Raw genomic sequence first — 25216 nt, 5'->3', positions numbered from 1 at the left:
CAGTATTGCAGGAGCTTCAGTGCCCAGTGGGGGACAAACCTAGGCTGTCAGTTGCAACCGACACGTCCCTGATGATGCAGGAGGACAGTTTTTCACCAGTTTCCCCCAAGAGAGCTCAGCCCTGCTGGCTCGTCAGGTCGAGCCAAGTTGCCCAGGTGCCTGAGCCAATCTCATCCGCGGGTCCAGTGGCTGAGCTGTGGACAGCGTCGGGTCTGCACAGATATACCCGGTCCTGCGCAGCCCCCGGGGGCCCCTTGCTGGAACGTCTCCATTTCAGCATCGTTTTATTAAGAGAAAGGCAGAATCCGGGCTGTGAGGAGAACACAGGGCCCTTTGGCTCAGCAAGTCTGAGAAATGCCTATCTCCTGCTTATTTATCAAGGCCCGGCAAAGTGTGGGTTTGGATGGAACAGGAAGCAGGTGCCGACCCCTCGGTTGTTTTGAACCTTTTCCTCGCGATTTTCCCCTGGGGCGCATCCACCCCTGGAGCATCCCAGGGGTGCATCCTCCATTCACCGCCCTGCTCGCAGCTTCCCGCCCTGGCAGCCTCGGGCCAGCACAGGCGGACACGTGTCAGCCGCAGCTTGGACCAAAACAGGGTTAAAAAAAAAAAAAAAAAGGGGGCGGAGGGGGTTGTTATGGTTGTAATTAAAAGAAAATAATTCACTTTTATCAGTCTAGAGGGGCGCGGCCGGGGCAGAGCGCCGGCTAGGGGCCGGTGTTCCCGGCTGCTGGGGTGGGGACGGGGGAGAACGGGCTCGGCGGCCAAGGCGATGCTCGAGGGCTTCTCGGGGGGAACACTGCCGGAACCACGGCCGGACAGACAGACACAGAGATGAGCACGGCCGGACCCACGGCCAGGCACGGCTGGACACGACCCCGGCGGGGGCGGCGCGCCCGGAACCGGAGCGGCCGCGCGTGCGCGCTGTGCGGCGACGGCGCCGCTGCCGGCGGCCTTATGACGGCCGAGCTGTGGGCCCGGGGCGGCGGCGGCGAGGTGAGACCGCGGGCCGGGCGGGGCCGGCGGGGTGAGACCGCGGGGCCGGCGGGGTATGTTGGGGGGGAGAGGAGCGGCAGGGCGAGACCGCGGAGCGGGGAGGAGGGTGGCGGGCGGTGACCCCCGTGCGGGGCCGGGGCTGCCGCCGGACCGACCCTCCCGCCGCGGCGGCCCCGCTGCGCCCCGAGTCTGCCGCTCGGGGCCGGTCCGCAGCGCTTCCCCGCTCTGCGCGCTCCGGGTGCCCCGTCCCGTCGGGCCGCGGTGCCGTCCGCGCGTGTTTCGTTGGGAATAACGGGCTCCGCGCGGTGACGCGCGCGATGCGCCGGTACCACGGAAAAGGGCTCGGGCGGGCGCTCAGACACCCTCCTCCTCCTCCTCTGCAGGGGCCAGAAACGCGTGTTCCCTCCCTGCCGCTGAGCAGCATCTCCTGGGGCAAGTTAACGAAAACTGTTCCTCCCAAACTTCAGGGCTCTGCGTAAATTGTCTCTGAAGGGACCCGGACGCGAGCCTGTGTCAGTGCTCAGGGGACTGCAGCCCAGACCCTCCCGAACTGACACAGGGCTCTACACTGTTCTGTAGCGTCTCTGTGCTCTTAGGACCCAAGAGATGCGTTTCAGAGAGGTCAGAGTTACAGGGCGGGATGGGATGAGGGTATCAGCCTTTTGGTTGTGCGTTAGAAGTGACATTAGTGCAGCAACCGTGCCCCGGCCGTGTGGGGGTGGTGACCAGACAGTGCCTACTGTGTGCATCTTAATGCAGGATGAAGTTGCTGCCTGCTCTTCTTCTCGTGATGGATATTGGTTTGTGAAAGCCTTGGCAAGGAACGTGGGCTTTGTTCCTGCTGCTGCCTGTGGGTTTCCAGCCCCCTCCATATCCAGTTTCCCCCACGATAAAAAGCATGGCTGAGGTGCAGAGGCTGAAGGCCAAGGCTCTGTGTGCCTCTTCTGTGCCACCTTCCTTCTCCTTGTGTCCAGTTATTTCTGGAACACCCTTGAACTCCTGCACTGCATTTGGTCCCTTCCCTGTTCACAGTTTCTCATCAAAACAAACTTTTGAGGGCAGTGAGTCACCGCGGAGCAGGGAAAGCAGCAAAACCTTTCTGTTCCATCATTCCTGGCTGACCTTGTAATTTTATCTCTAGTACCCTACTTCCTCTCAGCCTTTTGCTTTGGTACTCATCTCCTATTGCTGTAATTTAATACTAATAGGATTTGGGTTTGGGTTGTTATTTTTCCAGCAGGTAGGGCCTTGGTTCAGTTTGGGCTTGCAAGTGCAGGGTGTGTTAGCAGCAGCAGTACACTGGTGTTAATTACCAGCTACAGAGCTTGTTTTATAGCCCCATGGTGCGTAACCTCAGAAAGCAATAACCAGACTAGTTATGGCAACAAAACCACATGCACCCCCCAAAATCTTAACAAATTGGTTGCAGAGAGTGTGGTTCCTGGTGGCTTTTGTGGGCTGCCAGGCAGCCATGAGCCTCTCAAAAGTGGTATGGGATAAGCTCTCTGCTGTTAGCACAAACCTTTTCTCAAAGGCTGAATAAAAGCATACAGAAATCATTGAAAGATTAAATGGTAACTTAGAGCAGAGGATCCGTAATTGGCTTTTATGCTTACAGCAGCCTTTGTGAGTTCTCTGCTGTAACAGAAAAACCCCAGAAAATCATGCCCTGTCCTGCCTCAGATCTCATTATTATAGTGCAGTGTATTAGCAAGGGTGTTTGGGGATTTTTTTCTCCGCTGGAAAAATCCGCCCTGCGGCGTAAGGTGGGGTCAGCCGACATGCACGGCACGCGCTAAGGCAGCAAAATTAGCAACATGATTTAAGCGGTTTGCCTTTGTGAGAGTATGCCCACCCTGAGCCTCTCAGCCTTGGCTCCTCATTGGGCAGCTCCTCCTGGGGCTGCTGAGGTGTTCCAGTGCGTCTTGAATTTTCTCAGGATAAAAAGAGTGTGTGGGATGAGTTGAGGGGGTTTGCACACACGTATGTACTCTTTCTTGTAAAAGTTGAGTAAAAGTAGTATTTCAAATGGGACCACCATGAATAACTTGATGAGAGAATTCCCACCGAAAATAATCTAGGAGGTTTTTTGTTTTAACAGCTGACGTGGATGCGTGCTGTCTTTGTGCGTGGAGTAGCATCCATCACCAGTATATGTGGGGGGCTCAAAAAAGTAGTTGACTCATTACTCACTGAGTGAAACTTGTGCTCCAGGGGCCTGGAAGCATCTTACATTTTTTCTTAATGGTGAGAGTAAGTAGAAACTTGAGTTTATTTGCCTGCAGCTTTGCTGGTTCAAGATTAATTAAAAGTGTGATCTTAAGGAACTGGGATTGGTCAGGCTGTGCTGACAGCAGGATCCTAGACAGCCTCTGTAAATCAGGATACACGACACAGACCCAGCCGTTGTTCCTGTGGTAACGTCCTTCCCATACCACATTCAATGCCGGCATTACGGAGCTGCATCTCAGTTGTCACCTAGACTGGGCCGTTGGCAGCAGCATCAGCTGAACTGCAACCATGAACAGGGCTGGTGGGACCTCCAGCGCCAGGAGGCTCCTTGTGGAGAGCTGCCTCTCCTGGTAGTCATTGACTGAGGTTATTTGTGCTTGCCAAGTGCAGTGACTAACCTGTGGTAAGCCTAGGCTGCAAAGATTTTATAAGTCTGGTAAGGAGAATTTTTGTAATCATTTGTTTTAAGTGGCAGAACTGGCCAAAAGTTGTGAACCGTAGCTTGGGGCCTTGAGCAGTGAGTGTATCGCCAAACCTCAAGTGGTTTGTGTGGAGTGGGAAGGAGGAGTAACAACAGGCTCCTGGGCCCTTGCTCTGACACCTCATTGTCAGTGAGAAGTGACATGCACAAATGGCATGTGCCACAATGCTGAAAATAGCTCCTGCCAGCGCCCTGGGAGCAGGCGGCCGCCTTATATGTCCAGCTGCACATGCCACTGCCTCGGGGGGTGGGGAAGCCCCTTCCCACCACAGGTGCTGCACAGCCAACAGCGGGGGTAGCCTGTCCTCCCAGGCCTGCCTGCATTCTCCTGAGGATACAAGGGATTGAATGTTAGTCTGTGAATTTAGCAGGGAAAAAACCTGAGTGCGGTGTTCAAGCCGATGTTGGTATTTGCATCAAGCAAGTGTGACTGGGCTTGTGTGTCAGTCTGTCAGCAGAAGGGAAGGAAAGAAGCAGTGCTCCACTGAGCCCTCAGCAAGCCTTGCAGAAACAGCTTAATGTCCATCCTGGTCACCTTTTCACGTGAGCTTTCTTTATTTATTGCACATAGGATTGCCAGGTGCTCTTAAACCAAATGAAAGAGATCACAGGAATTCAGGATTCAGCATTCCTGCTTGCCGCTCTAAAGGTTTGTGTATATTGCCGTTGTTCTGGGGAAAGAGAGCTCTGATTTTGTCCAAAAAGTCAGGCAAGTTCAGGCCCCTGCCCAACATAGCACACAGGTGTTCGCTGGTGTGTTTGTCAGCTGATGATGAGCTGGTCCTTGTTAGAATGGTCCATGTGTGGCCTGTGAGAGCGATCCAGGATCAGCCTGGATGCATGAGAGGCAAAGGGTAAATCCTTTGCTGTTCTGCTCCTCACTGGTGCTTCGCTTTTCCCCTATCATTCTGCCAGGCTGCTGATGGAGACTTCATGGAAGCAGTCACCTTCCTGACGGAGGACCCTGCTCCGGAGCCAGTGCAGGACCCAGCCGCTGCAGAGCCATCCGCCTGGGAAGGGAGCGCAGTGGGCAAACAACTCCCACAGGGTAAGTCCTTCACTTCTGCTCACCCCTAAGCTTCATGTGTTTGTATGAGCTCAAAGGGGAAGTATCCATCCTCCCTGCTGCTGCTAGCAGTACATCCCTGCAGCTTCTGTTCTGGTGCAGATTTTGCCAGTACTGATCACCTAGTAGTGTTTTAATAATGTTTGGAGGTGACACATCACAGTTAAAAAGCTGATGATCCTGTTTTGTTCTTTCAAGAGCTTTGAATTGTTTCCTTAAGCTCTGAATTTGGCTGTAAGGAAATCTGGGTAGTGCCCAGCTGCATGCTCTGCTCTGTTCTCCTCATCCAGCTCACTCAGTGGCTCTTAGGTTGCCTGGCATGATCTGAAACAGGGATTTCTGTTTAAAACCTGAGCTAGAAAATGTTGCTTGTATTGATTGAAGAGCTGTATTTGTGGAGTGTGATGTTTCCTAGAAGTTCCTTTCAAAGAGAATGTTTGCTGCTGCTGGTGGAAAACTGATCAGAATGCTGCCTCCAATTCCAGATGTTAGTGCTGCACCTGCCCCTCACAACCAAGACAACCTCCGCACAGCCAACACTGTCAGATCACTGGAGTCACCAAAAGCTCCAGCTGCAGAAAGGGATGCAGCTGAAAGGTCAGTGAGGCCATAAATGGCCCCCCACTTTGGTTTTCCCAGGTATCATAAGTGGGTTCTGAAGCTGGTAACTGCAGAACTAACACGGATCACCTGCCTGGTGGACACCTATTGGCCGGAGGGGAGTTTGATTCCTGCAGCTTTAGGCAATCTTTGGCAGGTGTTTTACAGCACAGTGTTTCTCTCTCATGACAGACCACAGGACACCCATTCCGCTGAAAACAAATACCGCTCCAAAAGGAAACGCTGTGAAATGCTCTCTCTGTGGGTAGAGAGCCCCAAGCAGAATGACTGGAGAAGAGCGGGTGACTGGCCTGTTGGAATGAAAAATATTGGAAACACGTGTTGGTTTAGTGCTGTTATACAGGTAACCTGTAAGAAAGTTCTCTTTTTCTGATACAGACTTGCTGTGGTCTTGGAGTCAGTGTTTCTCAGTCAGAAGTAGACATGCAGCAGTTTTGTGAGGGAGTCATTGTATGCAGATGAGTGAATATGACCCTGCTCAAACAAAAACTTGTGGGTTTATGTGATGTGACTGTGATGTGTTCTGGGCCTGTACAGAAACAGCCAAAGAGCAGTTAAATAGGCTTTGCTTAAAAATAGCTACAGATACAGAGAATCTGTGTGTCTGTACACAGGGAGTTGTGCAGCAATGGCCAAGTGCCTACTGAAATGATAGAAGCTTGCCTGGCAAAGTGAACTGATAATTTAATTTTATGGCAGTTATTGTTGGCTCGATAACACACGGTGTATCGTATTTCAGTTAATGGAATACACTGGCATAGATGCTTGGACAAATAAACAACTAGGCAGCATATATTATTAGTAATGACCTAAGGAAGAGACAACAGTAAGTGGAACTGAGCAGATTTGTTTCTCCTAACCATTTCACATCAGCAGAGAGATGTTATCATTTGTCTTCAGCTCTGAGAGGAAGTAAGAAAGCTGCAAATGGGTTTTTCTCACCATGGCTTGTTCCTGGATGCTTTTCTGAGCCTGCCTGTGCAGAATAGAATGGTCTTTCCGAAAAGGTTTATATCTATCCTAGAAATGGCAGGATGAGATTTTGTCCTTGGGTGGGTACAAACATGCTGATGATCTTAAAGGTCTTTTCCAGACTAGTTAATTCTATGAGTCTGATTCTGTGCTGGTCCAGCACAGGGGCTGCTCACATTGTAAACATGCGTTCAGTAACACAGGACCACTGGGAATGTAAAGTTCGCAAAATAAACCTGTCAAGTCAGAGAGTGACAACAGGGCATCAAATTGTAGTGAGTCCAATCCTTGCAGGTGCTGACCGAGCTTTACCTCTCCTCTCCTTTCAGTCTCTGTTTCAGTTGCCAGAATTCCGGAGGCTGGTCCTTGGGTACTCCCTGCCACAGAATGTGCTTGAAAGTTGTCGTCACACTGTAAGTTTTGATTCAGTAACACTGTCAAGTGTCCTTCTTTTGTGGTGTAGCATTCTGCTCGTCCTCTAACCAGATTTAATTTGGGGCTATCTGAGACCTGTGGCTTTAAAATCATCTGGCTGCATTAAAGACAATTTTGGGAAATTCTCAAAGACAGAATCAGGATAGGAGAAAAAAAAGAGCTGCTTCTTGTACCGCTGTCCTCTAGAGACTTTAACTGCTGTGCATGGAGATGTTTTTCCCATAAAACTTCTTTGGCAGCTCCAGATTACTTGTTGGTTTGCATGCACGGTAGAAGAACTGGTATTTGAGCCAGTGCGCAGCTCGTTGGGTACGTTTTATGATATGTGCACATGGTGTTCAGTAGCACTAAGTTTTAAGATGCTGCTTTTTAGAGCTGCAGGAAGGCTTTGACTTTTCTTCTTTTTGCAATGCAGGGAAAAAGAAATATTGCGTTCATGCAAGAACTTCAGTGCCTGTTTGCATTAATGCTGGGGACGTGGCGTAAGTTCGTAGACCCTTCTGCAGCACTGGAACTCTTGAGGGATGTGTTTAGATCCGCTGAACAACCGCAGGTAAAACCACGTTTAAAAGCCTTTTGCTCTCTTCAAACCAGCAGTCACAGCCACAGCGACCCCATTTTGCCTCATCCTGCTGGTACTTTCAGAGGCCTTTTCCCATGTTTGTCAGCCGACAAGCAGCTGTCCCTGTGTCATTAGAGCAGAATGTACGTGCGTGCTAATTAACCAGCCAGCATAGCATGGCACTACCCAGTGCCATCTGCATAGTTGGGTAGCAATCATGATAATTTCCTCTGATCTAGTGTTCAGATGAGCGGTGTTCATTATCAGTCTAAATCAGCACAGCACTTCAGTCTCACACGTAGTTCGGCTGAGTGGGTACAGCAGTACCAGTCAGGTTGTGTTCAGTGGGTCTGTGGCACCAGCACACCGGGGGAACACTTTCTGGTGGACGTCACGATTGACTCTCCACTTTCATCTCTCTTCTAGCAAGACGTGAGTGAATTTACACATAAACTACTGGACTGGCTGGAGGACGCATTCCAGCTCACTGTGAATGCCACGTGAGTTCTGTGTGATCTCGGGAGTTTGACCTAAGGAGAGTTTTAATAAATGAGAGGACTTTATGTGAAAATTTTGAGCAAATGAGTGTTCTTTGTTTCCTGTGGATGAGGCTCCGTATGCTTGAAGCGTTGTGTCTGCGTCTCCTGTTGGTGAGTGTGGGACTTCACTCAGTGCCAATGTGGCCTGCAGAGTAAATTGGCTTTTGAGGGGAGCTCAGCAGCCCTGGTGAACAGAAAAGCTCTGGGTGTTTGAAACTTCCTTTCAGAAGCTGGCACCTTAACTTTTTTTCTGCTCTTGTCGGTGTAAGTGTTATAATGTGCTTTGGAACATGAAAATTAATGAGAAGCTTCCTCTTTATTTAGTGCTTGAGTAGAAAACTGTACTTTTGCCTGTAGGCTCCCAAGCAGAGGCTTAGATTACAACTTGGGGTTTTTTTGCAACCTCTAGCTGCAAATGAAAGTGTGCTTTTGCTCTCTGAAACAGGAGCCCTGGGGACAAATCCGAAAACCCAATGGTGCAGCTCTTCTACGGGACTTTCCTGACTGAGGGTGTCCATGAGGGTGAGTTAAGGCTTTGGTAGATTCAACTTTTTAACTCCTTTGAGTGTTTTAGAGTTAACCAGAATTTTTTGTTCTCTTGAGTTAGCTCATGGTTTCTGTATGGTTTCCATCATCCAGGCAACACCTTTTCCAAGATTGAGACCTTTGGTCAGTATCCCCTTCAGGTAAATGGTTACCAGAACTTGAATGAGTGCTTGGAAGGAGCCATGGTGGAGGGAGAGATGGATGAGGCAACAACATCTCAGTCAGTGAAGTATGGACAGGAGGTTAGTTTGACCTTTTTTGTTGAGCCTTCGGTTGCCTGCTGCAGAAAAGTGCAGCACACAGAGTGCAGGGGTGTGTCATGTATTCTGATAACTTTAAATGTCAACTTGTGAGTGTTCTCTAAGAATTGAACACAAAACATTTTCTGGATACCTGGAATCTCATGTAAATGTCTGTTAGTGCTAGGTGGTGAGACACTTAAGTCTTTGCTGATTTATAAAGATGTGTTGTCCTATGTAACCAGTTCAAAGACTTTATTTTAAATTGCAAAGGTCAACGTCTGCCTCTGAGTCAAGTGTGATCAAGTCTCTCTCTTTCTGTTGAAGCCTACCTGTACCTGAGTAGGGGGAGACCTACTGCCTCCATATTTTCGGAGGGTAAAAGTACAGTGCTTAACTCCATGGTATGCCATTTGGAATTTGTCTCTTTCTCCCTATTATATTGTGTATGGTTTGGAGTTTTTCTTCTTGCTTTCACTCTTATTTTCTGACTGTGATGGGGGTTTTTTTTGTTTTGTTTTGGTTTTATCTCACTAATCACAAACCAGTCATAAAAAACTTAGTTGCAGCAAGGTGAAGAAGCACCATTGCATTCAGCATCCTCTGTGTGTAAGTGCAGCAGAAGTTAGCTTGGACAAAGGCTGGGAAACAACATTGGCAAAAGTATCTGGTGTAGGTGGGGCAGGGAAGAGTATTTCAGTTCTATGAGAATGTCTGAAAATTGTGTTGCTGTGGTTTAAACTAGCAAAGGAGAAACGAGGTATTGGGCAGGGGAGCCCTGTTCTGACTCTGGACTCAAATGTTTGTTCTGGGTTTTCCTGGTTTCTGCCTGAAGCAGTTTAAGTGCATTTACAGGGGATGTGGGTGAAGCTGGTGTTGGCTGGCACTGGAGACAAAGGCACATTGGAGCTCATCAGGCAGGTTCATTTCAATCCAAGCTTTTTAGTTCCTCAAAATTCTTCTCCCAAAATTATGGGAAATTTGACCAATCATGGAGCTGGTTTAATTCTTTTCTGTGCACAGATAGGAGGAAAAGGCTCTGGCTTAATTTCTGAGAAGCCTTACTGGGAAAATTGTGCATCTTAGTTTCACTTCCTAGGATGTGGTGGGTAAAGGGTGGCATGATAGGGGACATAGGGTATAAGGTGATTTTGTCCTTTGAGCGCTTAGGCAAGTGTGCTGAAAGACAAAGCAACAGTGGGATTAACAGGAGCTTCTCCCAGACTACAGGAGCATAAATCGTTCTGTCTTTGTGGTTATGGGCTGCTTCTTAGAAAGCTCTGGTGTGGGGGAGGTTTGTTGTCGCAGCACATCTGACATGAATCCCACAAAGAAAAATTAGCTTGGTGTGCTCATCCTGAATCCAGAGGGGAGCATGAAGTGGGTAGTGCCAAGCTAAGATAGGTGAAGGAAGTTTCTGGCAGTGGATGCTGGAAGTCTTTGTGAATCCAGGAAGAGTGAGAGGAAGTGTAAATCCAACTGAGAATTTTTCTTTCAGCATGGTTCTTTGAAACAGTGTATGAAGCTGCAGAAAGTGGAGGTCTTCTCTGAATCCCCTAAATCAAATAGTTTGTAAATAGACTGAGAGAGGATGAGGAATCTGGTGCTGCAAGAGGACTCCTGGTTTGTTCATCACTGCATGTGATCTGCCTCAGAAAAGAGCTCTCTTGGGGGCTCTTAGATGATGTGCAGATTGTGTGTAGCCTCTGCTAATTTGTGAAATTCAGTGCTGGACTTGTTAATAATCCGTCAAGCTGGATGCATCAGGCAATGACGAGTAACTCTGAGAGCAATCATGAGGCTTTTTCACAGCAAAAATGTAAAATGGAAGCACACATTTTTAACTTGTAAAATTTGGCTTTCTGACTAGTCATTCTGCAAACAAAACCTGATTCAGTGCTTAAAGACAGAGACTTTTAAATCAGTCTGAAATCATACAGGATCAGTCTAAAATGTGCCATTAGCAGTCATCTTAAAACAAGTCCCTTCGGGGGCATTTCTGCTTTTGTTACAGCGCTGGTTTACAAAACTGCCACCAGTTCTGACCTTTGAACTCTCCCGATTTAAGTTCAATCAGTCACTAGGACAGCCAGAGAAAATTCACACCAAGCTAGAGTTTCCCCAGACTATATATATGGACAGGTGAGTTATCCTGTTGTATGGTATGTTTAAAGCTATTGCTTTGTTATAAATAAAGAAATTAAAAAGGTTGTTTGGGTGAGCAAGGAAAGATTCTAAAATATTTACAGAAGATTGTGGATGTTAGAAGTAAACAAATCTCACCTGGCAAACAGGGCTCTGTATTTTTGTTTAGGTACCTCTACTGCAATAAAGATCTTATTCAGATGAAAAGAGAGGAAATGAAGAGATCGAAGGAGAAAATGGTGACTCTGCAGCAGAAACTGGAAAGGTGAGTAGTCAGCTCGCTTTATTTTTATGCCCTCTGGAATATTGCAAGTGTTTCCTTTGAAATGTGCTTTCCAATAGCAGAGAAACTTGTAGGGGAAGGACAAACAGCAACATGTTTGTTCTGAAACATGTGGAGGGAGGAAGTGTGTTTTCAAAAACCAAACCTGTCTCTTCGATGGTTTCTAAATTTTACTGATACTGTTACAGAAATAAATTCTTTAAAGAGCACAGTTGACACTGTCAGCTGCACTGGCAATGGAGGTGAGGAAGCCCAGTAGTACATTACAGAAAAAGTTGTTCTTCTCTTGTCCCATGAGGTTTAACCCATCTCATTCCTTCATTCGTACAACACCTTGCGTTTTTCCGTAGGTACATGGAATATGGCTCTGGCCCAGCCCGCTTTCCACTACCTGACATGCTGCAGTACGTGCTCGAGTTCATTGTTACGAAGCCAGCTGTGGCTGTTTCCTCTGCTCAGAGCTCTCAAACAACACTACCGCACTCCCCAGCCAAGCCTCATGTTTTGGACGTGCTTTCACAGCCAAATGGGTCAGTAAGCAGAAATAAAAAGGATTCACAGGAGAACACTCCCAACCAAATGGTCCTGGGTGGCATTCCAAAAGCGGGTTATTTATCTGGGCACTGGTGAACACGATGCTGTAATGTGCAAATGCTTGTGCAAGTAGTGGGTCACTGCTTTGCTGGTCATTTGGTTCTGTTGATGTAAACAGAACACTGCATCTTGGTCTGTTCTTTCTCCTTGTCCAAAAGCATACCTATATTCCTTGCCTAAGCAGCAGTTAAGAACTAAATGACGTGCTCTTTTTGGTTAGGCTGCTCATTCTTTTGCTTCATTGACCAGTAAATTACAGCAATATTGGATTATTATAACCCTGGACAGCATGGTTGGTTTAACACTCTAAATTAAGCTGAGTAAATACACACGTTTCTTAGTAGTAATGGAAGGAATTTTTAGAATTGCTCATTGTGGATTTGTGCTTGGAGAGTTCTATAAGAATTTTCCCTAGTATTTTTCCTATATTTTAGTTTGTTCTGTGAAGGCAGAAGCACCTTTCAGTGTACTTGTTCTCTCTACATTTTATACTACTCTGGAAAGAAATCCTGCTCCCGCTCTGGAATAATTTTTGTTTGCTTTATTTCATATTCTTTTCCAAAAAAAGAAAAACTAGAGAAATATTTAAAAACCTGCCTGCTACTCTGGGATTTTTCTCCGCAGCATACAAGAGAGGACCGATATTAGGACTGAAGATGAGGCTTTCCTTGTGGCAAATTCTTTGCTGCAGCAGAACTCCAGTATGGAGCTCCAGCCTCCTGTTTCACCAGCAGAACTGTCTGAACGTCCAGCTCCTCACGTGGTCTCCGAGGAAGAGATGAAGCTGGTTCAGACATGTCTGCAGCGATGGAGAAACGAGATCGAACAAGACGTGCAAGGTTGGCCCCAAATGCATTTGTAGTGATTTTCCTCCTGAATGCCAGCCTGGTTTCCCCTCTGTAGCTTTGCGGGATACAGCCTGAACTACAAATAATTTTGTCCCTGTTTGAGCTCTGATGTTGAGTCTATCTGATAGTCTCTGCATGGCTTCAAACTCTTTGAAGTGAAAGGGGCTAGCATAGCCTGATGAGTAGTCATTAATTTTTATGTATTTCTCTCACTGATGATGTTTTTGGCAGATCTGAAGGAGTCTATTGCCAGAATCAACCTGTCCATCGAACAAATGTACTGTGACCCTCTCCTCCAACAGGTAGGAAATGAAGCTTCAGTACATGAATATTAAACTAATACTGCTGATCCTCATTTTCGTTTGTAGATGTTGGTTTGAATTGCCCTCTTCACTGTATCTTTAAATTTCCAGTGATGAAGCAGAGAAAGATTTACTTACGAAAATCTTGTTTCTTCTTTCCCTAAAAGTCAGTTTTCACATAGTAAGAAATTTATCAAATTGATCAACTCTTGTGCTATGCTACACCTACAAACACTCCTGCTGTTTGTGTACAGAGGTCAGGCAGAATCAGTCCCTAACTGCACATCTGAATGATGTCCATGTCACTTTGCAGGTTCCCTATCGTTTGCATGCAGTCCTGGTCCATGAAGGGCAAGCAAATGCTGGGCACTACTGGGCCTTCATATATGACCAGCCTCGGAAAAGATGGCTCAAATACAATGACATCTGGGTGACAGAGTCATCGTGGGAAGAGCTGGAGCGAGAGTCATTTGGAGGCTTGAGGAGTGCCAGTGCCTACTGCCTGATGTACATCAGTGAACAGGTGTCCCATGTTGGTGCAGGTACAGAGCCACAACTGCTGGTTAATGAGATGTTTGTGTGCTGGTGTGTCTCTCTGGCCTGCATGATCATTACGTTTCTCGGCTTCCCCAGCACAGCTGTCTTTTGACAAAGCACAAAACTTCAGATGGGATTTGAAATAATCTGCTTCATGCTCAATTCGTTTCTAAATCCCTGATAGGGCTGAAAACTGCCATCCGGGTGAGATTGGAAGCAGCACCTTATGTGTGTACAGACTCACACTGCCCTTTTGCCCCATTTAACATGCATCTAGTGCTGGAGTTCTTAATTTTGACTCTTTGTGGTGTTTATATGGTGTTGTGGTTTTAGGAGTTCTCCTTTTGGTTTTTTTTCTCTTAAGGAATTTTCCCCCATATGTGTTGCTAGGAGACAATAACAACTGGATATGTAAGAGAGACAAAAGACATGGCCACAGCTCAGGGGAGGGGTGCAGCTGGCTACTCTCTTTTACCTGGGTTTTTCTCGTGTAGGGCAGAGATGCCAAGAGATTTGGACTTGGAAAAAGGGGTTGGGTGCAGCCCCTGGCTCTCTTGTTCTCTCAGTGTGCACGGGTGGAGCGGGGGAGAGAGGCCGTGGTTGCTGTGGGGAGAATTCGTCACCATTGCGGGGTTCTGTCTTCTGCTGCCTTTCTTCCACTGTGCGTGGAGCCCTGCTCAGGGGAGCGGTTGTTGCACTGGGAGCTTATTAAAACCCTACCTCACTAAAAGAGGGACTTTTCACCATCTGCTTGGGTGCCTCAGGGGAAAACCCTGGGCTCCTGAGCCCACCTTTCCCTACCACGCTCGGAGCTGGGCCGCCGCTGCCCTGCCCCGCCGTTCCTTTGCCACTGCTCCGAGCCTTCGCTATTCTGTAGCTCCGCATGCCCTGCCTGCCGAGACCTCCCGGGGTTCCCGCTGCAGCTCCGGAGTTTGATACATCTCATCTGCCACCCGGGATTTGTGCTTGTCCCTGCCGTTCCAGCCTGCCGTTCCCAAGGGTCCGGCCGGACACCGGGATCGGCTGCCCAGGGGTTTGTGAAGCTTTTTTTGTTCCATCCCTTCCCGGGATCCCGGGGCACCGGTGCCGCGTGCTCCCCGAGCTCGCTCCGGAGCGCCCCCTGCAGCCGCGGGGGAACCATCGCACCTGCCCTGCTCACCGGGAGCCGCCAGCGCCCCTGCCGGCTGCGAGCGGAACTGCACCGGGGGAAAGGGCCCGGCAGCCGAGAAGGCTGGGACTGGGTTTGGGATTGTTTGATGTTACTGCCATAGGTATTGCTGTTTGTTTGCCTTGGTGTGTGTATATATATATATATATATATATATAAGGAACTGTTATTCCTATTTCTTGTATCTTTGCCTGAAAGCCCCAGTTATAATAACTCAGAGGGAAAGGGGTTACATTTTCCATTCCCAGGGAGGCTCCTGCCTTCCTTAGCAGACACCTGTCTTTCAAACCAAGACATATGGCAGCATTTGTTTCCTAAGGGCATGTGAAATGCCTCCTACTTTATGTCTCCCATTTTTATCACACATCCTGACTCATTTGCTTGGTCTTTGGTGATTCTGTTACACTGAATCTAAATGGGCTTTTTTGTGCAGCCTTTCCCTGAGAGGTATCCATATCTGAGTGGCTCAGACATACAAGTGTGTTTGCAGTGCCAGTGTATAAATAGTTTTGTGGAGAAATTGCTGTGCACATGGCTCTAGACATGGCAAGCAGCTGTACAAGAACCCAGTAATTTCACACGTGGCTCATTTTGATGTAATAAATAGAAAGAAACAATGGAGAGCTGTCTTCTGTTCATTGCTAAATGTAGCTGATGAGGATGTGGAGGTTGTTCTTTGTTTTCTTATGACAGTTCTGAAATGAACCCATGGGGTGGGTTTTTTTCTCCTGTTTAATGCAATTTTTGTTGTTTTTTAAAGCATTTTGCAATGGGTGCATGAAAATATCTGCTGTAGAAAGTTGCCATTTGCTTTTGGTAAATTTTAGGACTTGTTTAAAGCTGATGCTGCTTGGGTTTTGTGCTATTTTAAAAGTGAATACTGAAGTAGATCTAAAAAGCACTAACAAATGTCAATATGACACTCATGCTATGGAACCCATGCTGACCTTACCTTTACCTGGTGTACAGTGATGAAGGTGTGACATCTCTGGCTGAGCTGTGAACTTTCCAGCTGTTTGCAGTTCAGTGCTGTTCCCTGTACAACTGGAGGCCTTGGATCAGGATGTGTCTGACCTGCATCAGCAGGCGCTGGTTCTGGAATTGTTCTGTGTAAATGCTGTCCAGTGGTAGAACAAAACTGGGGTTTGCTTTAGAAAACTCTGTAGATTTGTTTTTATTTTTGCACCTTTGCTTCGGGATTACCTTAAATTACAAAGCTAGTAGAAAGTTGGCCTTCTTTCCCCATTTATCCCTCAGCCAATTTGCTTGTGGCTGCCCATGATGCTGTGGGTGTGCTTAGTCCCTAAGGGTGGTGCCCTGCCACAATGTGTTTCCTTATGCCAGTCTTGCATTTCCTCCAGATGAGGATGAGGGCCCAGAGGCTAGACAGTTCCAGAAGGAAGTGGAAGCTTTGTCCCCAGAACTGAGACACTACATCCAGGAGGACAACTGGCGCCTGGAGCAGGAGGCAGAGGAGTGGGAGGAGGAGCAATCTTGTAAGATTCCTCAGATGGAGCCTTCGCCTACTTCTGAATTGCAGGACCTCTCCTCTGAGTCAGGACCAGGTAATCCCACTCTGAATTTGCAAACCATGTTTGAACCAGGAACAGCCAGCTGGTCACCATTACCACTGCGTTGAAGCCTTGCACAAATGTGTCTGAATGAATGCAGGAGCAGGCGTGAATGAAGCAGCAAAGGCAGCTGCCAGAGGCTCTGCCCTGACAGTACAAAAGACTTCTGCTGGTTTTGGACGTGCATCCTTCCAGGCTTGTCCCCAGAAATGCTGTTTCCCATTCACTTAATAATCATGGGCTAATATCAGTTCATTTCCAGCTTTTTCTCATAAATACTGAGTGGGCAAGTGCTGTTCTCCAGAGTGGGAAACGTTACTTGGCCATCCCTAATGATGTACACCATTCCTGCTGGAAAGGGGTACGCGCACGCTCGCGTCAAGTGCCTTCACCTTGGGGATGAAAGCGTCTTGTGGTTTGATGCTGGCCCAACGCCAGGCACCCATGAGAGTTGCTTGCTCACCCTCCCCCGCCACAGCTGGGCAGAGGAGAGAGAAAAAATTAATGAAGGGAAAACACTTCAAGGGCAAAAGAGGTTCAACTTAAGGTTGCAAAGTGAATTTATCACTAACAGAATCAGAGGAAGATAAGGAGAAGTAAAATAAGCCCTTAAAAACACTTTTTTACCCCCACCCCCTCCCTCCTTCCCCCCAACAGTGCAGGGAGACAGGGCATGGGAGTTTTGGTCAGGTCATCATCAAGATTTCCTTCTGGTACTCCAGGAGAGGAGTCCTTCCCCTGTGAGGCCATGGGGTCCCTCCCACAGGAGACAGTTCTCCATGAACCTCTCCGACGTGGGTCCACTCTTACGAGCAGCAGCCACACCACCCCTGCTGCAGCCTGAGCCCCTCCCACGGGCACACAGCCCCCCAAAACTGCTGCACTGTGGCTCTCTCTTTCCACGGGGTGCAGCATTCCAAGGATGGGCTACTCCAGCCTGGGAGCAGGGGCCCCTCTCTCCACCAGGTCTCCCACTGGATCACAGCCCCCTGCAGGCATCCACCTGCTCCGGCGTGGGCACCTCCCCCAGGGGCTGCGGGTGGATCTCTGCATCCCCCGGGGATCCCCAGGGGCTGCGGGTGGATCTCTGCATCCCCATGGATCCCCAGGGGCTGTGGGTAGATCTCTGCATCCCCATGGATCCCCAGGGGCTGCAGGGGCACAGCTGCATTACCACGGCCTGCAGAGGAATCTTGGCTCCGGCGCCTGGAGCACCTCCTCCCCCTCCTTCTCCAATGACGTTGGTGTCTCCATGTTGTTTTCCCTCACATGTTCCCACCTCCTCCTCTTCTCTGGCTAGAAAAAACTGTTTGACTTTGTTTTGATTTTCTTCTTAAATATGTCATCACAGAGGCATTACCAACCTCTCTCATTGGCGCAGTTTTGGCCAGCAGCATGTCCATCTTCAGGGATTGGCTCTGCTGAACATGGTGATAGCTTCTAGCAGCTTTTCACAGAAACCACTACTGTGGCCCCCCTGCTACCAAACCCAGGCTGTGCAAAACCAGTACAAGGCAGCAGCTCTGTAAAACTGCATGGACAAGCTGCAAAACGTTCACGAACAAGAGAGAAAAAATCTTGCAGCTCTTGCTGACTAGTACCACACTGTCCTGACAGAGCAATCGTCAGTCTGTGAGCAGAGCGTGCGCTCCCTGTCCTCAGAGCATGCCAGGATTGCCAAGGAGCAGACTGCCAAGGCCATTGCCAACACTGCCGATGCCTACGAGAAGAACGGTGTCGAGGCAGCTCTGTGCGAGGTAGGAGCTGAGCCTTGGCCCTAGAACCTACCCCTTCTTGTCTCCATGTTATTCTTCTTGATAGACCCTTGCTTTTCCCATTTCTGTGAAGTTCTGTAGCTGTGCCATGTTTAGCTCAGTCCCCTTTGGCTTTCCTGTATTTTGCTTTGGATTTTCTTACTCTCTTCTTTTTCTTCTTGGCCACAGCGCAAGGAGGTAGAGCCGCTGAAGGCTCATCCGGGAGAAGCATCCCCCACAGTTCAGGCAGAGCAGCCCCAGGACACTCAGGAAGCAGAGGCTGCTGCCCAAACTAGCTCACAGGTCTCTGAAGTGGAAATCCCCAGTGTGGGGAAGATTCCCGTTAGATCCGATGCAGATGGATATAATGAGGAGGTACAGATCCCAGTGCAAGGGTTAATTACTGCTGCTTGTTAGCCTGTAGCTTTGTAGTTAGCTGGCTTTGAGCTGGGCTAAGGATGGGTGTGATAAGTGTCTGTCATAGGAACAATGCCCTGTACTAAGTTAGTTTTCCTAGTGCGGAAGGGAAGGGGGACAGACCACATCATTCCATAACTCCATTTTTAAATGCCATCAGAAAAGCAGCTCTGTAAGAGCACTCGATTTGTCGATCTGCATGTTGGTTGTAAGTCCTCTTTCTGGCAGGACTGTATCAAAATTGATCCTACCTATGTTAATTTCTTTACAACTCTCTTTGCTGGCTTCAGTTACTGTTTTGTCCCTAGTCAAAGACCTTAATCCCAACAGCATAATTTACGTACCCTGCCCGCTGATTTTTTGGGGTCTGACTTTAACCGCTCTCATACATGCTCAAGCAGTGTTTTGGAAGTTCTCTCACTTTCACAAGTTGGGTTTCACACAAACACTGGGGCTGTCACTCCTTGAGTAGGTTTGAGATGCACTTGTGTGAGGTTGACTCAAGGAACTGCTGCACCACAGGTTCTGCATTCATTTTACGTGTCTTAGGAAGATTAAGTGGGACATGGTGGGGACATGGCCAGCATGCTTTACTTTCTCACTTGTTGAATTTAAAAATTCAAGGGTTTGGAGTGACCAGCCTTGAGATCTTAAATCCCTAAAAAAAAACCCTGCATGTAAAGTGCATGTGATGGATAGAGTCAGTAGCATGCAAGTAACTCACAGCTGCAGTTCACACAGTTATCACACCTGTACTCATGCAATTTCCTTTAAACCTTACCTTGTGAAAGTTTCTGCCATTCTTCACTATGCCATCTCTTCTTTCCCTGTCCGTTACTGTTTTCCTTGTTCCTGTTTGTGTCTGTTCTCCTGCTTTCGTGGTAGGTGATGCTGAGTCCAGCCATGCAAGGTGTCATCCTGGCTATTGCAAAAGCCCGCCAGACCTTTGATCGTGATGGGTCTGAAGCAGGGCTTGTTAAGGTATTGATTTGTTTGCTAAATCCAATAGTATGGATATCTGTTTTCCCAGAATAGAGAATATGTGCCATATTGACAGATCAGGAATGTAAAGGGAGCGATTTGTGCAGTTTTTCTTCAGCTAATGGCCCTTGCCCTGCATTTCAGTTCCTTCTCTCTTACTGTGATGACATAACCATGAGCTCAAAATAATTTTTAGAGCTTGTAAGAGAACACCCTTCTCCCAAGACAGACAGCAACTTTTCATTCTGCTTATTCTTTTAGTACTGTAAAATTTGGTTTTTTTGGTCCTGAACATACTTGCTTACTGTGACCTCTGTTGTCAAAGATGTCCTCAAGAAATATCTGTGTGAACAGGGATTTGAAAGCATAACCAGTGCTGAATGCTGAAGCTGGGGTTAAGATTTTACAGGCAGGTAGATTTAACTAAAAATACCACATGGAAAGAACCATCTGTGCTGCTAATCTATGGGAATATAAATCACAAGATACTCTTGCACCTCCTGCAGGTACAAGTGTGTTCCAGTCGATTTTTGCAGCCTGAGCACTTGTAGGAGGGTTGCCAAATCTGTCTAAGGCAGCTGTACCCCCTCCCTCAAAGGCATTTAGACACTCTGGCACATTTGGAAGCTCACACTTCACACGTGGGGTTTGCCTGGCTGTGAGGGCCATTGGTTTAGAGTTGAGGTGTTGGTGGGCTTCCATTCACCACTGGAATATCACCAGCAGGGGAGGCTCCATGTCACCACAGGAGTCCCATCGAACAGGACAGGTTTGAGCTCCTGTTGGCTGCTGTGGCATTCCCACGGGCATAGGTGGATCTGTCAGTACATATGTTCCATTGGCAGGCATTCCATGAGGAGTACTCTCGCCTGTACCTGCTTTCCAAAGAGACCCCAACCCCCCAGAACGATGCCCGGTTGCAGCACGTGCTCATTTACTTCCTGCAGAACAATGCTCCACAGCAGGTGGTGGAACGGACCCTCCTTGAGCAGTTTGCAGACAAAAACCTCAGCTATGATGAACGGTGAGTGCCTGGGATTCCAGGGTAGGCTTTTCCCACTTGGATGTGGCCAGGGCCACTGTTCTGATTTTTTGTCTTTTCGGATCACGTGGAACAGGTCCATCAGCATCATGAAGGTGGCACGGGCAAAGCTGAGTGAAATCGGTCCTGACGATGTTGACATGGAGGAGTACAAGGTAAGGGACCAGAGAGCTGCTTCTGATCCTTCACACTGTCCTAGCTGGCTCTGTCCAAACTGGGAAATGGGGAGCATGGCGTGGAGCTGTGTGGCCAACACAGTGGTCATTGCATGCCTGTTAGCAGCGGGTGTCTGCAGGAGGGTGTTGAGGGAGAAGGAATACACTGGGAATCTGAGCTTGGAGGAGTGTCTGCAGTTGGCTAAATTCATTGATGTGTCACTTACGAGAGACATTTAAACGCTTCAAAGGGTAAAATCGGGGACCCCAAACTATGCATGTGAGTGTTCCAGATGAAGCTGATGCTCTGCTTCTCTGCTGCTCCTCACAGAGATGGCACGAAGACTACAGCCTTTTTCGCAAGGTGTCCATTTACCTGCTGACGGGGTTGGAGCTCTACCAGAATAGAAAGTAAGTTCCTCTAATTGTATTTGGACAAGATAAGCTGTAGCTAAAAGTAAAAGCCACTTTGACAAAAATTCTTCTTTCTGAACCACAATGGCCTGTGTTTGAGGTCAGTGGGTGCTTTTTTGACCTGCTAGTAGCTGTTCTTAAATCCACAATCGAGCTTGGTTAGCAGCTCAAAAAATATGAGGCTGACTGCTGGCTTGCTGCCTGACAGTTTCTGAGAGTTTCCCCTAAGGAAAACTTGCCTTTGGGAAGTAGAGCTTAGTATTCTGTTTTCCAGAGATGGGTTTGCAGGAATGATTGCATCACTTTGGGATATTTCGCCTTGGACTCCTGTATTAAAATGAAACTGTCTCAAAATGGGATGTTTTGTTTTGTGTAAACACACACTTTGGAGTCCTCTAGACTCAAAGGGCCTTGGTTTTCTCCTTACCATTCTAGAACCTGTATTTTCCATAAATGGTGCAGGCTTTCAGAAATTATTCCTGGATGGAAACAGAATTGAATTCCGAGGTGGTTCACAGTAACGAGCCACCAAATTCAGGTGGACAAATTGACGTGAGGCACGACAAGAGCAGCTTAGAGCTCCCCCGAATTGACCTAATCCCTGTCAGCGTTTCTGTTTTCTCACCTGAAGCTTGAAATGTGTGAGGGACTCAAAAAACACAACCTTCTGCCCTTCTTGGGGTGTCCTCTCATAGTGCAGTTCCTGAAGCAGTACAGAAAATGAACACGAACAAACACATTGCACATGAACTTGGTTTTAAGGGTCTCTGCCCAGACAGTTGTTTGGCATTCTGGGCAAAAAGGAGCAGGAATGGCTTGACATGGGGCATCTGTTCATTTGTGCTTTGGCAAGGAAATACAGCTTTTCCCATCCGGCCTGATGCTATTCCAGCCAGGCCCAGCAGGAAAGGTTTCCTGAGCTGAGCCAAGGGAATGGTTGTAGTCAGGGCCCTCACAGAGCCCGAGGCCTGCAGAGCTGACCCTCTTCTTCCAGGTATCAGGAATCACTCACCTACCTGGTCTACGCCTACCAAAGCAACACCAAACTGCTGCTGAAGGGAACCAACCGAGGCGTGAGCGAGTCACTGATCGCCTTGTACAGAAGGAAGTGTCTCCTGGTTTGTATTGAGGAGCTCAGCACTCACTTTTGGAGAGGAGGGGAGGGAGCAGCCAGGGTGCCTTGGTAGCCAAGACCAGTGTAACTGTTTTTCTTGCGTCTATTGCCGTGATTCTGCCCCTTGCTGAGTACCAGCAGCAATATGGAAAGCTAATAATAATCATAATTCAATTGAAGAACATGCCACATAAGTTTCAGGGAATCCAGGTGAAGGCAGATCTGGATCTTGCCATCTTAAAACGAGAATTGTAAATAAGCTGTATGCTCTCTGTATACAGATACAGCAAATTGCATGTATGTGTATGAATGTATATATTTACAAGTTTGTTTTCTGTGGTGTGTTTCCCATGACTGAAAGTGGCTGTCTCACCAGAGCCTGGTGCTGTCCTTGTTCTCTGCACGGCTGCTGGTGCAGGGCCCAAGCTGGGCCTTTCCTGGATGGTTATCCATGGTCCCTGCTTGCTCTTCACAAGTCTGTCCCCAATTCTCCTTCCACCCCCAGAAGCTGAACGAGGTGGCAGCTTCTCTTTTTGTCAGCTGTGAAGAAGCTCATGTGTCAGAGGGTGTGAACATCTTGAATGAGCTGATCATCCCCTGCATGCATCTCATGAACAACTTTGAGATCTCCAAAGAGGACCTGGATGCCATTGAGGTCATGAGAAACCGCTGGTGCTCCTATTTGGGACGAGAAGACATGGACGGTAGGAAACGGCTGCTGTTCATGGGCAGGGTAGTGTCTGGATCTGAACTGGGAAAGAATTAAAGGACCATTTAAAATTAAATTCCTGGTGTCTGCACTTCAGCACATCAGGGCCCTTCTAATGTGGGAGGAGAAATGCATTTGAATCACCCATTAAATTCTGTTACAGAAGAAATCATTGTTTTGCACTAAAACAAGCTGCAGAAGGGTCCCTCATCCCTGAAATGGGACAGCTGATGTCCCAAGAATGGCTTAGAGTTCCCTTGAGAGGCTTCTGTTAGGGTTTCTCCCTGACTGGAGGTACCCAGGGATGGCAGGTGAATGCAGACATGCTTGGTGGCGTGGTATGCCCCTCTTCAAGAGGGAGGAGTGGTGTTATCAGAGGCCAAGGTTATGGAAGATGGAACGGGGGAGCAGATTGGGGGCATCTCTGCCTTCTGAGGAGGAGTTTGTCATTGTAGAGCTGAATGTTGGTTCTGGGCAGCTGTTCTTGCTGTGTATTTCCTTCTGGAGTTGGGCTGCTGTGACTCCCCTCAGGTCATTTCTCTTCAGACAAATCGGTCCTGACTTGCCTTGTTCTGTGCGTGAATGTCTGGGGAGGCCCTGCAGAGTTTTTATCACTAACAGAGGGTAAACTTGATGAAAGAAAATTATGCAAAAACATAGAGGTTTATTCTCAAAATACTGTTGTAAAAATTAATATTGGATAAATTTATCCCAGTTCCTGTGCTGGATGTGACAGCCTTTGTTAACACAGAAGGTTTTAAAGAACCAGAAGTTGAGTGCTCACCCCTCCCGGGTCGTGTGAGGCTCAGGTGTTGCCTGCTCTTCTTCACCCCGCAGTGGCTGTGCTGTATCGTGCACTCCAGTGGCATCCGGGCACAGACCTTCACCAGGAGTGGACGGTACCAGCTCAGCACGGGCTGAACTGCCCTGTCTGAGGGGGTATAGGCTGTGAAGGCTCCGTCCCCCTCAATTGCACAGTCAATATTTGAGTGTCACCCTGAAGCGTGCAGTTACTCTCGACCTGGCAGCTCATAGAGCAGCGCCTTTCCTGGGAAAGCCCCGTGTCTCAGTGGGACGTGGCCCTGTGCTCAGGCAGCCAGGTGGCAGTGGAGCTTCCCTCACAGAGCCCTGGCTCGGCGGGCAGGACACGAGCCAGGCGGCAGCTGGTGCGAGGCCTCCTCTGCGTCAGCAGCCACTGCTCGTCCCTGGGGATGGGCTGGGCAGCTCTCAGCACAGGGAGAGGAGTCTGCGAAAGGCATCACAGCTCCTTAACTTGGGGCCTGGAGCCCTCTGCCATCTGCTGCCACTGACTGTTTCCTCCTCTCCCCCTTGACAGCAAAGCTGCAGATGAAGCTGGGCGAGCTGCTGCCCCGGCTCCTCGACGGCTCCACTGAGGTCATTGTGCTGAAGGAGCCCCCGAAGATCCGACCCAATTCCCCTTACGACCTATGCAGCCGCTTCGCGGCCGTGATGGAGTCCATTCACGGGGCCTCAACCGTGACCGTGAAATAGCCCAGGGGCTGCTCATCGTGCTGCAGTGCCACGCTGCCGGCCTGCCCGGGGCCTCCCTCGGGTAGTGCTGGACTGGGGGAGGAGAGGGAGCGGTTTGGATTCCAAGCTGTGTTCTTTGTAAATACGAGCGGATAAAAAGCAGTATTGCACTTCTGAGGCAGTAACACGAAGGACTTAACCACTGTTATAGTGCAAGGCGCAGGCCCCGGCAGCACCACGGGGCCCAACCAGGCTCCAGAGGTTCTTCTGTCCTGGCAACCTTCTAGATGCAGCCCCATGGCCCATGATGGCACAGGAGCCCAGCCCTGCTCAGCACTGCACACTGTGGCTGGGCTGTCAGGCGCTTTCACAGCTCCCTGAATGGTCACTGCCAGAGGTTGCATGTTCCAATCCAGCCAGACTCCTGCTTGCAGGAGCCTGGGCTGAGCGAGGAGGAGGCAGTGAGGAGCAGTGGCTCCCGCTCTGTCGCATGGGCAGTCATGCACGCAGCTGCGTGTTCTGCTCAAGTCAAGCAGGCTTTTGCCTTTTGTATTCCAGCTGGCACCAGAAAACACACAGGAGCCTTCCTCAGAGAGGCACAGGCAAATCCTGGCAGTGAGGAGCCAGAACGGGGCTGTGGGTTTGTGCCTGGCACAAGCTGACTGGCTCGGGGCAATCACATCACCTCAAAGGATATTCCCCTCCCGGCCAGAAGGCAAACTTCCTTCTCCCCTTGGGTGGTGTGTCAGGGCTGTATTAGTGTCAATGACAGCTGTGAGGGCTCTGATCAGCCCATTGTGTTGGTGGTGGGTATTTGTGTTGACTCTGTTAACGAAGTGCCCTGTTGGCATTTCTTTTTGTTGTTGCCCTGAGCTTGCGTTTCAGCTGCAGCAGTTGTAAGCCAAAAGTTCTGAGTCAGTGGAGGGAGATCCTGTTTTTTGGGACTATGCAGAGTTTTCTAACAGTGCAATAAAAGCATTTATTCTATGTTAGAATGAAAAA

At 48.7% G+C, this 25216-nt stretch overlaps 1 protein-coding gene across 4 annotated transcripts; it reads left to right on the top strand.

Annotated features, from left to right (window-relative positions):
- Positions 1–805: 805 nt before the first annotated feature.
- USP28 (ubiquitin specific peptidase 28) lies at positions 806–25216 on the top strand. Of its 4 annotated transcripts, XM_039564760.1 has the most exons (26): positions 806–996; positions 4281–4358; positions 4625–4757; positions 5261–5372; positions 5568–5739; positions 6698–6781; positions 7219–7356; positions 7792–7865; positions 8350–8426; positions 8544–8692; positions 10704–10831; positions 11004–11099; positions 11468–11647; positions 12336–12550; positions 12791–12861; positions 13175–13403; positions 15928–16131; positions 17755–17894; positions 18081–18266; positions 19194–19289; positions 20135–20313; positions 20408–20486; positions 20818–20897; positions 21895–22018; positions 22520–22718; positions 24060–25216. In XM_039564760.1, the coding sequence occupies exons 1-26, from the start codon at positions 835–837 to the stop codon at positions 24233–24235; spliced, it is 3561 nt and encodes a 1186-aa protein (XP_039420694.1). In that variant the 5' UTR covers positions 806–834; the 3' UTR covers positions 24236–25216. The 4 variants fall into 4 exon arrangements, with proteins under 4 accessions (XP_039420694.1, XP_039420696.1, XP_039420697.1 ...); XM_039564762.1 differs by lacking the exon at positions 18081–18266 and having other exon boundaries at positions 809–996; XM_039564761.1 differs by lacking the exon at positions 4281–4358 and having other exon boundaries at positions 896–996.

Source organism: Corvus cornix, chromosome 24 (genome assembly GCF_000738735.6).
Source record: "Corvus cornix cornix isolate S_Up_H32 chromosome 24, ASM73873v5, whole genome shotgun sequence".
Lineage (NCBI taxonomy): Eukaryota > Metazoa > Chordata > Aves > Passeriformes > Corvidae > Corvus > Corvus cornix.
Note: the sequence above shows the minus strand (reverse complement) of the source record. Positions and strands in the feature narration are given on the sequence as shown.